The sequence below is a fragment of the Natrix helvetica genome, assembly GCF_964273705.1.
Source record: "Natrix helvetica genome assembly, chromosome: 1".
Taxonomy (NCBI): Eukaryota; Metazoa; Chordata; class Lepidosauria; order Squamata; family Natricidae; genus Natrix; species Natrix helvetica.
Genome location: NC_138548.1, coordinates 286208411 through 286222360, shown reverse-complemented (window position 1 = coordinate 286222360; position 13950 = coordinate 286208411). Strand labels below are relative to the sequence as shown.

The 13950-nt window shown below is 45.9% G+C and overlaps 1 protein-coding gene across 1 annotated transcript in view; it reads left to right on the top strand.

The window, feature by feature from the left end:
- The window catches only part of FAT2 (FAT atypical cadherin 2), a 79738-nt gene that overhangs the window by 17666 nt on the left and 48122 nt on the right, over positions 1 to 13950 (top strand). Inside the window, exon 3 of the mRNA XM_081934205.1 lies at positions 403 to 717. Within this exon, the coding sequence (XP_081790331.1) occupies positions 403 to 717 (315 nt within the window). The remainder of the gene's footprint in view (positions 1 to 402; positions 718 to 13950) is intronic.

Genomic DNA, 13950 nt, shown 5'->3' with positions numbered 1-13950 from the left:
ACATTGCCTGCCTGAAACAAAAAATAATTCTGCAGGAGGCATACATTACTTGAATGCATGCTTATTTGTAATATACTAGCGAGTTAGTGGAAGGCTATATTATATACACTTCCGAAAAGAACACACTGGATTTTCAGATGGACCTGATTTTATAGAACATGTTTTTTTTACTTGTTTGTTTAATGATAAGATTGGATCAGTTATATGGCTTGCATTATGTGGTAGGATAGATTTCAGTCCGCAGAAACTGAAAATATAGTCATTATAAAGAAGAACATTTTCATAGATTAAGTTGCGTTTCAAGAGTTCCAGAAGAGAAACTCCACTTTAATTCTAAAAAAAAATTGTATTTAATTTGTTCTTGCCACTGGAAACCATATTATAATACTCTATTTTTCTCAGGTCTTATTTTTACCATGGGGCCACTCGACAGAGAATTGTGCTCTCATTATTGGTTGACATTACTTGCGGTTGATCAAGGATCAGTCCCCCTGTCTTCTGCGGTTGAAATTTACATTGAAATCAGTGACATCAATGATAATCCACCACAGATGTCCAGACCTGTCTTTTATTCCTCTGTCTTGGAGAATTCACCAGCCAATACTTCCATCCTTCAAGTTGAAGCTGTTGATCCAGATACTGATTCAGAGGGAAAACTGACTTTCCACATCATAAATGGAAACCATCAAGGATTGTTTGCTATTAATCCATTCACTGGTAAGGTGCTGCATCAGTTTTCTTTTAAAGACATACCTAGTGTATAAGATATGTGCTCTAGTTTCTATTGCTCACTATTCAAATGTATGTTCATATTGCTTGGAAAAAATGTATATTGTTTTTAGTTTAGATTTCTCTGATCGTTGCAGAAGGAAGGTTAATTAAGAAAAAAACAAAATCATTAGTGCTTACTACAACTTCCATTAAGATGAAGCAGTTGTTATCTCATATAATTGTAGGATATTGAGAAATGGTAATTAATCCTGGTTAAAGTTCTATGTTACTCATATGCTGTTCTCCTTTAAATTTATCTATTATAAATGGCATATTAATTTTAAGACAAATGTTAATGCTGCATTTTCCTAACTTAGTCCTGGTCAGATTTGTTTGAAGTGTAATTCCTACAGTTCATTTTATTCCCTTATGGATGTTTTCATTTTATGATGAGTTTGGTAGCTGCCTAGAGCCTTCAGGATTAGGTTTTATTGAAATGTAGAAAACAATAGAATAAAGTTGGCATTGATTTTATCCAGAAATTCTGAGAGTTGTATCCATATGGTACAACTCACATAGAGGGTTCCAATCTGGAGAAAACTATTTGAGGTAGAGGTTAGTAGCCTTGTTCTTGGTCAGGACCAATGGCCATGGTGCTACTGGTAAACAACATTGTTTTACTCTCTTTGTCTGCCTTGTGGCTCATCTCATCAGTGGGAGGCATGTTGCTTTACCCATGCTAAAAAGGTTTTTCAGTTTCTTTCAATATTCTGAAGATACAAATCATCTTGTAGTTTGAGTCTTAAACATTTACTTGCTGAGTTGATCACAAAACAGTTCTGTACATATTTATTTTGCTTCAACTGTTGTCAGTTGAAATGTCTATTATTGATGACACATAGATAATGGATAAGCAATTTAGTATGTGGAATTTAGTCTGCAATAATCTGTTCCTATATCTAATACTTTACGTTATATCTTTAGATATAATTGATGCTTTAGATATCATTTGATGAACATACGTGTGGGAACCAGACTACTACCTAACGTGATACAGGATACATTTAAAACTAATATAGTTCAAATGAACCATTACTGATTACAATCCTATGAATAAATTGTGCAACTTGTAGAATTGTACAAGTGATCATCAAAACACTGGATTGTTAGATTCCTTTTATTTCAGATTTTTCCATTTACAAGGGAAGAACATTATTTAACAAAGATGGCATGCTTCTGTGCTAGTCTTTTCCTTCAATCTGACAACATTGCTCCCTCCCTCCACCAATATATGGAGGGCAAGACATCTACAACAAAGAGGCCTTACTGTTTAAAGGAGGGGTTGTGGAATCTTAAGTTGTATCGGTGGTTCGAATCCCTAGTACAGGTCGTCTGCATAAGCAGGATATTGGACTAGATGACCTCCAAGGTCCCTTCCAAATCTGTTACTGTTTTACCTATTACATGCAATGTGGGGGCAAATAAAGAAGTCATGGTACTTTCTAACAGAACTCCTTTTATAACAAAGGGGATTCTGTACTATAGAATGCTGGCTATCATTCTGTAAAGTTTGGTCATCCATTGAAATGAATTTGTGAAAATATAAAAGAGAAAGTTGCTTGCATCTGTTTGAAACCTGATACCACATTTATAACAGTATCTGTGGGTCATCCAGCGCTTAGTCAGGTCTATTCTCCCCCCCCCCCATATGCATTTCCAAATTTTGCATGTAGCCTCAATTTTTGCCTATTTTAGCTACTAAGATCTGGAAGAAGTGGACTGATGAGGTGGATCTAGAACCGTGATGGCAAACCTATGGCATGCGAGATGTTGTCCTGTCAGCTCCAGCTGCATGCGTGCCGTAGCCAGCTGATTTTCGACCTTGATTTTTGGCCATTTTTTCAGGAACAGACTTCAGGTTTGCGTGTTGGGCTGTTTTTCACCCTCCAGAGAGCCTCTGGGTGGCAGGCCCTCCCCAGGCTCCAAGAAAGCCGTGCACGCATGCGTGGGGCAGTGGGGGGGGTCACACATGTATGCGCACAGGGCATGGCACGGGAGGCATTAAATTATGGGGGTGGGCACACGAGCATGTGTGATAGCGTGGGTGTGCATACTTTTGGCACCCGAGGCAAAAAAGGTTCGCCATCATTGATCTAGAATGTTGGAAATGCTTCCTTATATCAGGAATTCATTCTCTCTGTGTCAAAAGAGACAGTGGTATTTATTTAAAGACAATTTCTTTGCAAATATCTATTTTTCATCAAGGTATTTGAGAGCTTAATCAGTTTTATGCATTCATTTGGATTATCCAAATTATCGTAGTGGGTTTCAGCCCTGGATTTTAGCCCCAGAACTATCTGGGGCATCAGGTCACATGCTCTGGAGTTCAATTCTGTTAATCTTCCTGAATGTAGCTCTGATCATGGTATCCTGATCAGTTAATTATTTTCTCTCTGGCATTATTCTTATCTCGGAGTTTGTTTCCAGAGGATGGCTTCTAGGATGTTTGGTTTTTTTAGGATCACCATTATTGTTTAATATTCCTATGAAGATGCTGGGTGAGGTCAACTGTGGGTCTGGGCTGGGTGCCATTAATATTCTGATAATATGGAAATATATTTCCCTCTGATATCTGAGTTAAATGAGGTGATGCAGGTCTTTTAACTGGGGTCTACAAGAGCCACGATGACGCATTTGTTAGAATGCAGTACTGCAGGCTACTTCTGCTGACTGCCTGCAATCTGGCAGTTTGAATCTCACCAGGCTCAAGGTTTGACTCAACCGTCCAGCCTTCCGAGATTGGTAAAATGAGGGCCCAGATTGTTGGGGGCAATATGCTGACTCTGTAAACTGCTTAGAGAGAGCAGTGAAGCGCTGTGAAGCGGTATATGTAAGTTTAAGTGCTATTGCTATTACTAGAAACTATAATAGGTTGGTTAAGGACCAATAAACTGAAATTGACTCCAATAGAGTGAAGCTCTGGCTTTGCTTGTCCTAGCAGTTACAACTCATATTAAGCAAATCAGTTTATGCTCCCATAAACCTCACATTAAAACTACTAAAAGATGTTGAACAAAGATATTTCTTGACAATGATTCTGAAACTGTAACTAATGCAGAATGCAGCAGTGACATTATTGTCCAATGTGACTATTGCCCTTTTGAATCCACATAATATCATACTTAAAATAATTGCATTGGCTATCTGTTATAATTCAGATGCCAAGATTTTAGTAATTATATTTTAAGTCCTTAATGATTTTGGGCTTTGGTGCTTGAGTCTCCAAGTATATAGTGCCTGAAAATCACAAAGAAGGCACTCCTACATGTCCCATTGCTGAAAGAAGTATATGGGACAGATATTTGGTACATAATATGTATCTAATTAGAGAGGAATTTTGTAATATATGATAACTAATCTTATCTACTATACATATTATGAGTACTTAGTAAGTTTATTTTTTTTCCTAAGAATATTTGTATTGAATATTTTGTGGAGTTCTAGTTTCGGGGTCCAGAGCATCCTTTGTTTAGTATCAAGTAACTACAGTGGCTGCAGTCACAAATCACACTAACTTATGGTTTGCTTGGTTATTAATTTACACAATATATGAATCCACTCATGGTTTATATTTATATGTGTACTCAATCATTATGTTTTGTTCAACAAATTTGACTTCAAAAATCAAGTTACCATATTGTGAGACACCCAGAATCTTGCAAAATAGCTAGCATATGAATGCTGTAAAATAAGAAAATAAATAAAAGTAGTCACACAATCATTCTATCCCCAACCAGCAAAGAAGCGAGGCTTTGATCTTCCAGGCAGTCTGAATTTCCAGTTCCTTTTTTTTGTCAGTTAAGCGTTTAGGTTAGTCTTTTGCTTTTCTAAATTATCTTTCAGCTTCCTCGATTTGTATTGTATTTTCCGACAACTTCTTTCATTGGGTATTTCTTGTTTATTTTCCTGTACACCGCTTGGAGAGTCCAAGCAATGGGTTAATTCAGTCTGCTTGCCCTTAGGACTGAGGAACTATTTTTCCTTAAGCCACACCTCCTCCTGGTGTGCTCAATCCCCCAGAATTCTTCCTCAGTCAGCCCGTTTGGACGTATTTAGTTTGAGCTCTGAGCTAAATTGATCCTTTTTTTGGCTTGGACTCTCAAATTACGTTTAAAGTTTTTCTCTACTATTCCTCCAACATCGTGAGACGTTTCTCTCTTAAATTCTGCGACTTTCTTCAGTACAATCTGCACTTGAAGGCCAGGAGGTAAGCTGGAAGGTGGTGGGGGGTGCCCCTCAGCCGATCCTCTTGGGACGGCTTCGGAGGCCTGCCGCTTGTCGTTTAAAACGGCGCGGCTGCAGCGGCGAGGTTCCTAACTCCCCAGGCCCCTCGTTTGTTATTTTCGTCGAAGTTTTTTCGCTCCCCGGCCTGCTAGAGGACCTCTGCCGCAGGGAGGAGTGGGCGATCGTCGCCATTGCGAGGCGCGTTCGCCCCTCGCTCTCCCTTAGCCCCACGCTGTTGCGGCGGCCATTTTTAGGCGCGAAAATAGCGCGCCCAGCCATGGCCGCCATTTTGCATCAGCCTCGTTGTTCAGGAGGCCGCTGGAGGTGGCAGGGCCTAGCAAGGGTTTCTCGGGCTAGGATCGCCACCTTCGCCTTTTGTCTATTTTTGCGAGCGGCGCTGGTTCCTGTGCCATTCCAACGGTCATCATACCGGCTCAGGGAGGAGGCCTTAAGTAAGAGCAGGCCTAAAGAATTTTTCTATAGTCATTCTCCTCCCTGCTTCTCCTGCGGAGCCTTGCACCCCGGTGCAGGCCCCAATCCTACCCCTGGGCCTCCGACTGGTGTGAAACATGGGATGATTTCATAGTATTGATTCGATTAATTGTATATATGGCAATTTTAACGATCATTTCGTTTTGTTTCCCATTACAGCACCCAGTCTATATCTATCCTTCTGCCTTATCATAGCCTTGCTCCATCTTGTGTGGTCATTGACTATGGACCTGCCCAGTCCTCCCGATTCCCAAGACGCTAGGCCGAGCCTCTCGCAGGCCCCTAGCAAGGGTTCCTCCTCTTCGGGGAGTGGGGGTGCGGGCAAGAGTGGTGGGGGTAGCTCTGGGAAACAGCGTTCCAGAACCCCTTCGGTAGCTGAGGCCAAGGATGCTGAAAGGCGCCAGCGGGCCCTTGACAAGCAATTCGAGAAGGCCAGACGCCAGGCAGACAGGGTGCAGTCCCTTTCAGGAGCCCCTCCCTCCCGGGAAGATCTCCAGTCGGTCCTCGCCGAGGAGGTGGAATCCCAGGACCTATCCCCTAATAGGTCATTTGCAGAGCCGGCTTCCCCGGTCCCTTCCTGGGCCTGTGAACAGGTTCCTCCCCCTGGGGATGCTAGCATAGACGATATGCAGGGTGAGGCTTCACCCCCCCTAGTAGAGGGCTTGGATCCCGATTCTGACTCTGAGGAGTTATCGCCCCGCATGCAGGAGCTAATGGCCCGTGCCATTGCCAAGGGCATCACGGAGGCCATGAAATTTAAAAGTCCTACCGCAGCGGCCCCTAGGGGTCCCAAACCCGATCAGGCAGCTCCGCCCCCAAGCAAGCGTGCTCGCCATCCTTCCCTGGAATCCTCGGTGGTCAGCGAGGCCTCTGCCATTGAGGACCCTGACCCGGAGGTGCTAGGCCTCTCGGACGACGAGGACCTTCCCCCCGAAGCGCCCGCCTTTGCGGGTCTCTTTAAGCCCAGCCTTTTTAAATCGGTCCTTCACAAGGTCAAGGCTGCCACCAGGGTGGGGATCAAGCCCAAGCCGACCGCGCCGGCGGATGATGCCCCTCCGGCTAATCCCAATGCGGTCATGTTTGATGTGCCAGCGCCCCAGCAAGAGCTGGTTCCGGTCCCGGGGCTGTTCCTCGACTTAATCCAGCGCCAGTGGGCTCAGCCAGCCACGCAATCCTCTCCCAGTGGGGTAGATAGGAAGCTTTATACTATGGAGCCAGTGTTGGAGGACCTTCTGGCCCTTCCCACTGTCGACCCGCCCATCGCTGCGCTCACTTCCAACTCCTCGCTACCGGCCGACCTCCTGGAAGGCCTTAAGGCGGAGGACAAGAAGGCGGAAAAGGCGTGTCACAAGACCCATCTGGCGGCTGCCTGGGCCATCAGGGCCTCTTCTTCCGCTTCCTTTTTTAATAGGGCCTCTGTGATCTGGCTGCGCGAGCTCCTAATCAAGCTCCCGGCGGGAGACATCCGTCTCCACCAGGACGTGTCAAAAATAATCGCGGCCTCCCAGTATGCCGCTGACGCGTCCCTCAATGCCACCAAATTTGCCTCCAGGGCCCTCGGTTCTAACATAACTTCCCGTCGACTGATCTGGCTCCGACATTGGCAAGCGGACCAGAAAAACAAATGGAAACTGGCTTCCGCCCCCTTTAAGGGGTCCAAATTGTTTGGCGAGTCCCTGGATCCTCTCCTCATTGAGTCCAAGGACAAGAGGAAGATCCTACCTTCTTTAAATAAAAAGCAGGAACGTAAGGCCGCTCCCTACTCTAGGAGGCAGTCCTTTCGTGCCTCCGAGCCTTCCACCTCTGCCTCTTCCTTCTCTCCCTCTAATAGGTCCTTCGGCCAGCAGGGCGACAGGTCCCAAGACAGAGCGCCTTTTCGGGACAGAGGCAGGCAGCAGTTCGGCTTCCGCAAGTATAACCGCGGTGGGGCCTCCAACAGGCCGTTCCGTAAGTCAAAGTGACTGCCAGGGCTTGGCGCCCATCGGGGGTCGCCTCCAGCTGTTCGCCTCTCATTGGGCCCAGAACACCGAGGATGCTTGGGTTCTGCAGACAGTCAGGGAAGGCCTCTCCCTAGAATTCCTGTCCCTTCCCCCCCGGACCTTCATCCGGTGCCCTGTCCCGTCCTGCCCCCAAAAGAGGCAGCGTATGGACCAGGAAGTCCGTCATCTCCTGGACATCAGGGCCGTGGAACCAGTTCCCCAAGGCGAAGAGGGGAAGGGGTTTTACTCCATCCTCTTCCTGGTACCAAAGAACTCGGGGGGGTGGAGAGCCATCTTGGACCTCAAGAACCTCAACAGGCATATCGCCTACCGGAGGTTCAAGATGCAGTCTCTGCAGTCCATTCTGGCGGGGATTCAACAGGGAGATCTTCTCACATCTATAGATCTCAAAGAGGCATACCTCCACATCCCCATCCGTCCTCAGCACAGGAAGTTCCTGCGCTTCTATTATGCGGGTCGCCACTTCCAGTACAAAGCTCTTCCATTCGGCCTCTCGTCCGCTCCTCGGACGTTTACCAAAGTGCTGGCGGTAGTGGCGGCTCAGCTAAGACGCAGGCCCATAAGGCTCCAGTGCTACCTGGACGACATCCTGATCCAGTCGTCGTCCAGGCAGCAGGCCCTTCGGGATCTCCAAACCACTATGAGATCCCTCAGAAACCACGGCTTCTCTCTAAATATAGAGAAGAGCCATCTCACCCCAACCAACAGACTTGTACACCTGGGGGCGGTGATAGATACCAACTTGTGCAGGGTTTTCCTTTCCCGAGACAGGTTGACCGGTCTAAGGTCCATGACCCACAAGGTGTTGAGCTTGAGGCAGGCTCCAGTGGTCCTTCTGTCGCAGCTGCTGGGAAAAATGATCTCCTGCATTTCCATCGTGCCGTGGGCCCGCCTGCATTCCAGGTCTCTCCAGTGGCTGCTGCTGCCGCACCAGAGGGCATCCAGGAGCAACTCTACCAGGCCGATTCGAGTTCCCCCGGACGTGAAGAGGTCTCTCCGCTGGTGGGTGTCTCCGGCCATCCTCAAGGGCCACCTATTCAAGGAACCCGAGAGGTTGATCATCACCACAGACGCCAGCCTCTCCGGCTGGGGAGCCCACATGGGGTCCCTGGTTGTTCAGGGCAAGTGGTCCCAAGTGGAATCCAGATACAGCATCAACCTGCTGGAACTGAGAGCTGCTCGCCTGGCCCTGCGCCATTTCAGCCGGCCCATCCATCGCCAACATGTGCTTCTGATGACGGACAATGTGGCCACCAAGGCCCACATCAACCGCCAGGGCGGCACCAGATCCAGAGCACTGATGAGAGAGGCGGAGTCCCTGGGACGCTGGGCGGAGCGCCATCTGGAATCCCTTCGCTCCGACCATATCTCCGGAGTGGACAACACACAGGCCGACTGGCTGAGCAGGACGACCATAGATCCTGCGGAGTGGAAACTGGACCCTCGCCTGTTCCACCAGATGTCCGACAGATTCGGGACTCCGGCCGTAGACCTGTTTGCGTCAAGGGACAACAAGCAGCTCGCCCGCTTCTACTCCCGGTTCTTCACCCCGGGGGCGGAGGGGACAGACGCACTGCGTTGCAAGTGGCCCCGCGAGCTACTGTATGCCTTCCCTCCCCTGCCTCTCCTTCCTCAATTCATCTCCAAAGTCATCGCAGAGGGAGCAGAGGTCCTTCTCGTGGCCCCGCATTGGCCCCGCAGGTCGTGGTTTGCCGACCTTGTCCACCTGTCGGTGTCTCCTCCGTGGCGCATTCCTCCGGACCAGATCTCCCTCAGCCAGGGGGCCGTGATTCACCCAGAGCCCCAGTGGCTCCAGTTGGCCGTCTGGCACTTGAGGGGGACCAACTGAAAGGCCAAGGCCTGTCGGAGGAGGTAGTGAACACCATTCAGGCGGCTAGACGCCCTTCAACCACTAGGATTTATGATGCGTCCTGGGCCGCCTTCGCCAAGTGGTGTGAGGAGCTGCTCATCGAGCCGACGACCGCGCCTGTTCCCAGAGTGCTTGACTTCCTTCAAGCGGGACTCAACAGGGGCCTGGCCCCGAACACCCTTCGACGTCAAGTGGCGGCTTTGTCTACTGTCTGGTCGGGCGACCACCTTTTGCCTCTCAGCAAAATCCCGAAGGTGCGTCTTTTCCTCAAGGGCGCTTCTAACCTTCGCCCTCCCACCGTTCATCGCTACCCTACTTGGCAGCTGTCCGTGGTCCTGCGGGCCCTCTCTGGCCCCCCATTCGAGCCTTTACGCACTACTTCTCTTCGATTCCTGACGCTGAAGACGGCCTTCTTGATTGCCATCACGTCAGCTCGCCGGATTTCGGAGCTGGCGGCTCTCTCTGTTCGCCAGGATCTGTGCGTCATCCACCCTGACAGGGTCATTTTGAGGCTGGACCCGACCTTTACCCCCAAAGTAAACTCATGGTTCCATAGAGCGCAAGACATTGTGTTGCCAAATTTTTGTCCTCATCCGTCGCATCCCAGAGAGCGATCCTGGCACAATCTTGATGTCAGGAGGGCCCTGAAGGTCTACATCGCTCGTACTGCGGAATTCAGGAAGTCAGAGGCTCTTTTTCTCTCCTTCCAGCCCGGTTCCCTAGGGAAGAAGGTCACTTCCTCCACAATTGGCAGGTGGCTTCGCGCTTGCATTGCGACTGCCTATGAAAGTCAATCCAAGGCCGTTCCGCGCGGCATCACTGCACACTCCACACGAAGTGCTGCTACCTCAGCGGCCTGGGCCACCCAGGCCTCGATCCTGGACATCTGCAGGGCCGCTACGTGGTCCTCTCCTTCTCCATTTGTGCGACACTATAAACTGGACATTTTCGCCTCGGCTGAGGCGTCTTTCGGCAGGCGTGTGCTCCAGGCGGTTGTGTCAGAGACCGAATCCCGGGAGCCTTCTTCTGCCCACCCAGATGGACAATAACTTTGGTATGTCCCATTGCTTGGACTCTCCAAGCGGTGTACAGGAAACTGACCATTGGCTTACCTGAAGGGTCCTTTTCTGTACACCGCGGGAGAGTCCAACCCACCCTGGCTCTCAAGGCCGGGATTCGGGTTCCTCGTGTCAACAGTACATCATCTTGGACGCTTCGCTCCGTCCGCACGAACTGACTCCTTCAAAGAATTCTGGGGGATTGAGCACACCAGGAGGAGGTGTGGCTTAAGGAAAAATAGTTCCTCAGTCCTAAGGGCAAGCAGACTGAATTAACCCATTGCTTGGACTCTCCCGCGGTGTACAGAAAAGGACCCTTCAGGTAAGCCAATGGTCATTTTATTTTTCAATTAAAATTCACAGCAGTGGCTGATAAAATAGTTTAACATTTATATACTGTGGTTCTTGAAATTGTTCATTGTTAGGCATCTCTTTAACCAAAACATATTCACACATTTTACAGTTTGGAAACTGTCTTTTTTCCTATCCATATCACTTGTTTTTCTGCAGCAAATGTCAACAATGCTAATTGTAAATACAATAATACTTTGCAAATGACTTGTTTTAGAACTGAGTTTCCTGAAATGAAATGTAATGAAATTTTATTTAATTTTTGAAGAAAAGGAAAAAAAAGTGACTGGTTTCGGAATTTGGAGACACAAAAAGTGTTGCAATATAAAGTACATCAATTAGTGAACTAAAAACCTTTATTCAATTCTTTCTTTCACTTTTCCTATCCCAAACATCTGTATTTTGAGTTTATTGAGCATTATAACTAAACTGTTTCTCTGTTTGCTTTTTATCTACTGAAGGATAGTTTCATAATTCTTGGGATTCACCCAAGCTTATTAAAAAATTCCTTCTGATTTTAATTAAAACATTTTGGCTGCAACCAGAACTTTCCTGTGTGAATGTTATAGATGGGGTGTCTATGCATGGATTTTCCAAACCCCCATTTTAATGCATATCTTTTATATTAATCATGTTTACTTAATTAAAATGTTATTGTATTTTCATTATTTTTATTTTCGGATTCATGTACTTATGATTATGTGAAATGAAATATTGAAGAGCCACACTCAGAAAATGAATTTGCTGGTAGTTTCAGGATATTGTGTAGGCAGCCTGACATTTTCTAAATATTTTGGACTACATTACTTGCCACTGCAAGTTTGCATTGCTACATTACTTGCCACTCAGTAAAGCAGAGCGAACTGAGGTCTACCTGGAAAATACTTCAGGATCCTCAACCCTCATCATGTGCAATAGGCAGAAACACAGAGGCATAAATATTTAATAGGGAACAGAAAGATGTTTCCAGTGTTGTTAATGAATGGAATAAAAATGCTGCCTTGAAAAGTGTGAAAACTATTTGTATGATAATTATAGTTAATAATTGTGAAATGGAGGTAAATTATCGGACGATATAGAATGGGATCATGGTTTTCCCCCCCACAAATAAAATGCTTACTTTTTCTTAACTGTAGTTATTTTGAGGAACAGGAATAACCTTAATACCCCCTAACCCAAATACCCCTGCTAGTTTTTGAGATTTTTCAGTATAGTTTTCATCTATGCGAACTAAATAGAAAATGTACCTCATGAATAAATGAGCCATGTCATGAAGGCAGACTGACCCACAACCTGTTACCAGTGAACTGTAATAGGCTGCCCTTGTGTCCTACGTTTCAATGATGTGTAGGTATGATACAGTATGAATAAATTAGCTATTAACAGCATGCATGTATTCATGAATATAACATATATTTATTGTTAGATTGGAGAAACGAGAGAACAGACTCCGGACACGTAGTGACTTAACAGCTCTTTATTAGTAGTAGTAGTAGTGATCCAGATTGCTCTGTGGTCTGAGGGTTCCCCTTTTATAGGGATCGGGTACGCCTCTTGACCAATCAGAATGATACCTGGTTCCCGCCCTAGCGGCGGACCTGAGTGGAGACTTGCTGCGATATATGTTAATATCTAACATTTATAATAGAATTTTTTACGATCAGAGGTGGTATTCAGAAGGTTCTGACCAGTTCTGGAGAACCGGTAGTGGAAATTTTGAGTAGTTCGGAGAACCGGTAAATACAACCTCTGACTGGCTCCACCCCCATCTATTTTCTGCCTCCTGAGTCCCAGCTTATCGGAGGGAATGGGGATTTTGCAGTAACCTTCCCCTGGAGTAGAGAGGGAATTGAGATTTTACAGTGTCTTTCTTCTGCCAGACCCACCAAGCCATGCCATGCCCACCAAGCCACAGAACCGGTAGTAAAAAAAAATTGAATCCAACCACTGTTTACGATGAATACCTAAATGCTGTAATTATTTACCACACTAATTAGTAGTACTGATACACCTAGTCTTAAGCACCTGCACGCAACCATTTTGCACTTCAGTTTGTCCTATCACAGTAACTATTTTCTAATTCTGTAGTAGTTTAAAGGCTGTAGTTGTAGCTAAAGCATTAGGTGCTATGAAGTTGGAGATGGGATTCTGTGAGGAACCAGTTTCTCTGTTTGCGGCATTAGGACATGAGCTGAAACAAGTTACAGATCACCTGATATCTGATACCTATCTTCTATTAAACCCCAAAGCGCTGTTTAGTGTTTCAATGAGTTAACTTATTTCTTGCTGTTTCTCTGAGCTTTCCAACAATGTTGGCAGAGTCCTCTCTGCCTTAGGAGACTGCTAGCACAACCATTTTCTACTCTTGATGATTAGCCCGTGCCAGAAATTCAGATTTGGAAGCAAGTGGGATTGATTGCTTCCATAATCTGAATGTATGCATGCAACCAACTATGAACATAGAAACAATCTGTTCTTACATACTGGATAATCTGGCCATTAAGCCCATTACTCCAATTTAAGACTTCAGAGACTTTGAACAAAGAAGATTGATCTTCTTCTTTCTTCTTCTTCTTCTTCTTCTTCTTCTTCTTCTTCTTCTTCTTCTTCTTCTTCTTCTTCTTCTTCTTTTCTCTCTCTCTCTCTCTCCCTCCCTCCCTCCCTCACACACACACACACACACACACACACAAAATCATGATGGGATTAAAGAAGATAATCAGTGCAAATTGTTTTGAAAGGAAAATACTTTCATTAGGAAAATACACTTCATCTTTATTCATAATATGGATGCAGTGGGATGGGAAAACCCTATGTTTTTACTCCTCTTTTCCGTCAATTCTAAACTTCTCAAGCTAGGTAGGGCAGTAGTAGCTTTGTCCCTTTTACTTTTTTTCCAGGCCTTTTTTTACTTTTACTTTTTTTCAGGCCTTTTTGTTTGTTTGTTTGTTTTCAGGGCTTTGTCCTGAACTCTGCCTTTGCCAGAAGAAATGAAGTGAAATTGAATGTTTTTGGTGACTAACAAGAACAAGGGTGTTTTTGTTCAGGCATGCCCTTGGTTTTCTTTACTGACAAGAAGCAGAAGGAAGGTATTCCACAAGTGCTAGTGTTTCAATACACACACATACGCACACACAAATTCCATTACACATGGACAATATCTGTTTTACAGGAATTGTGCAAC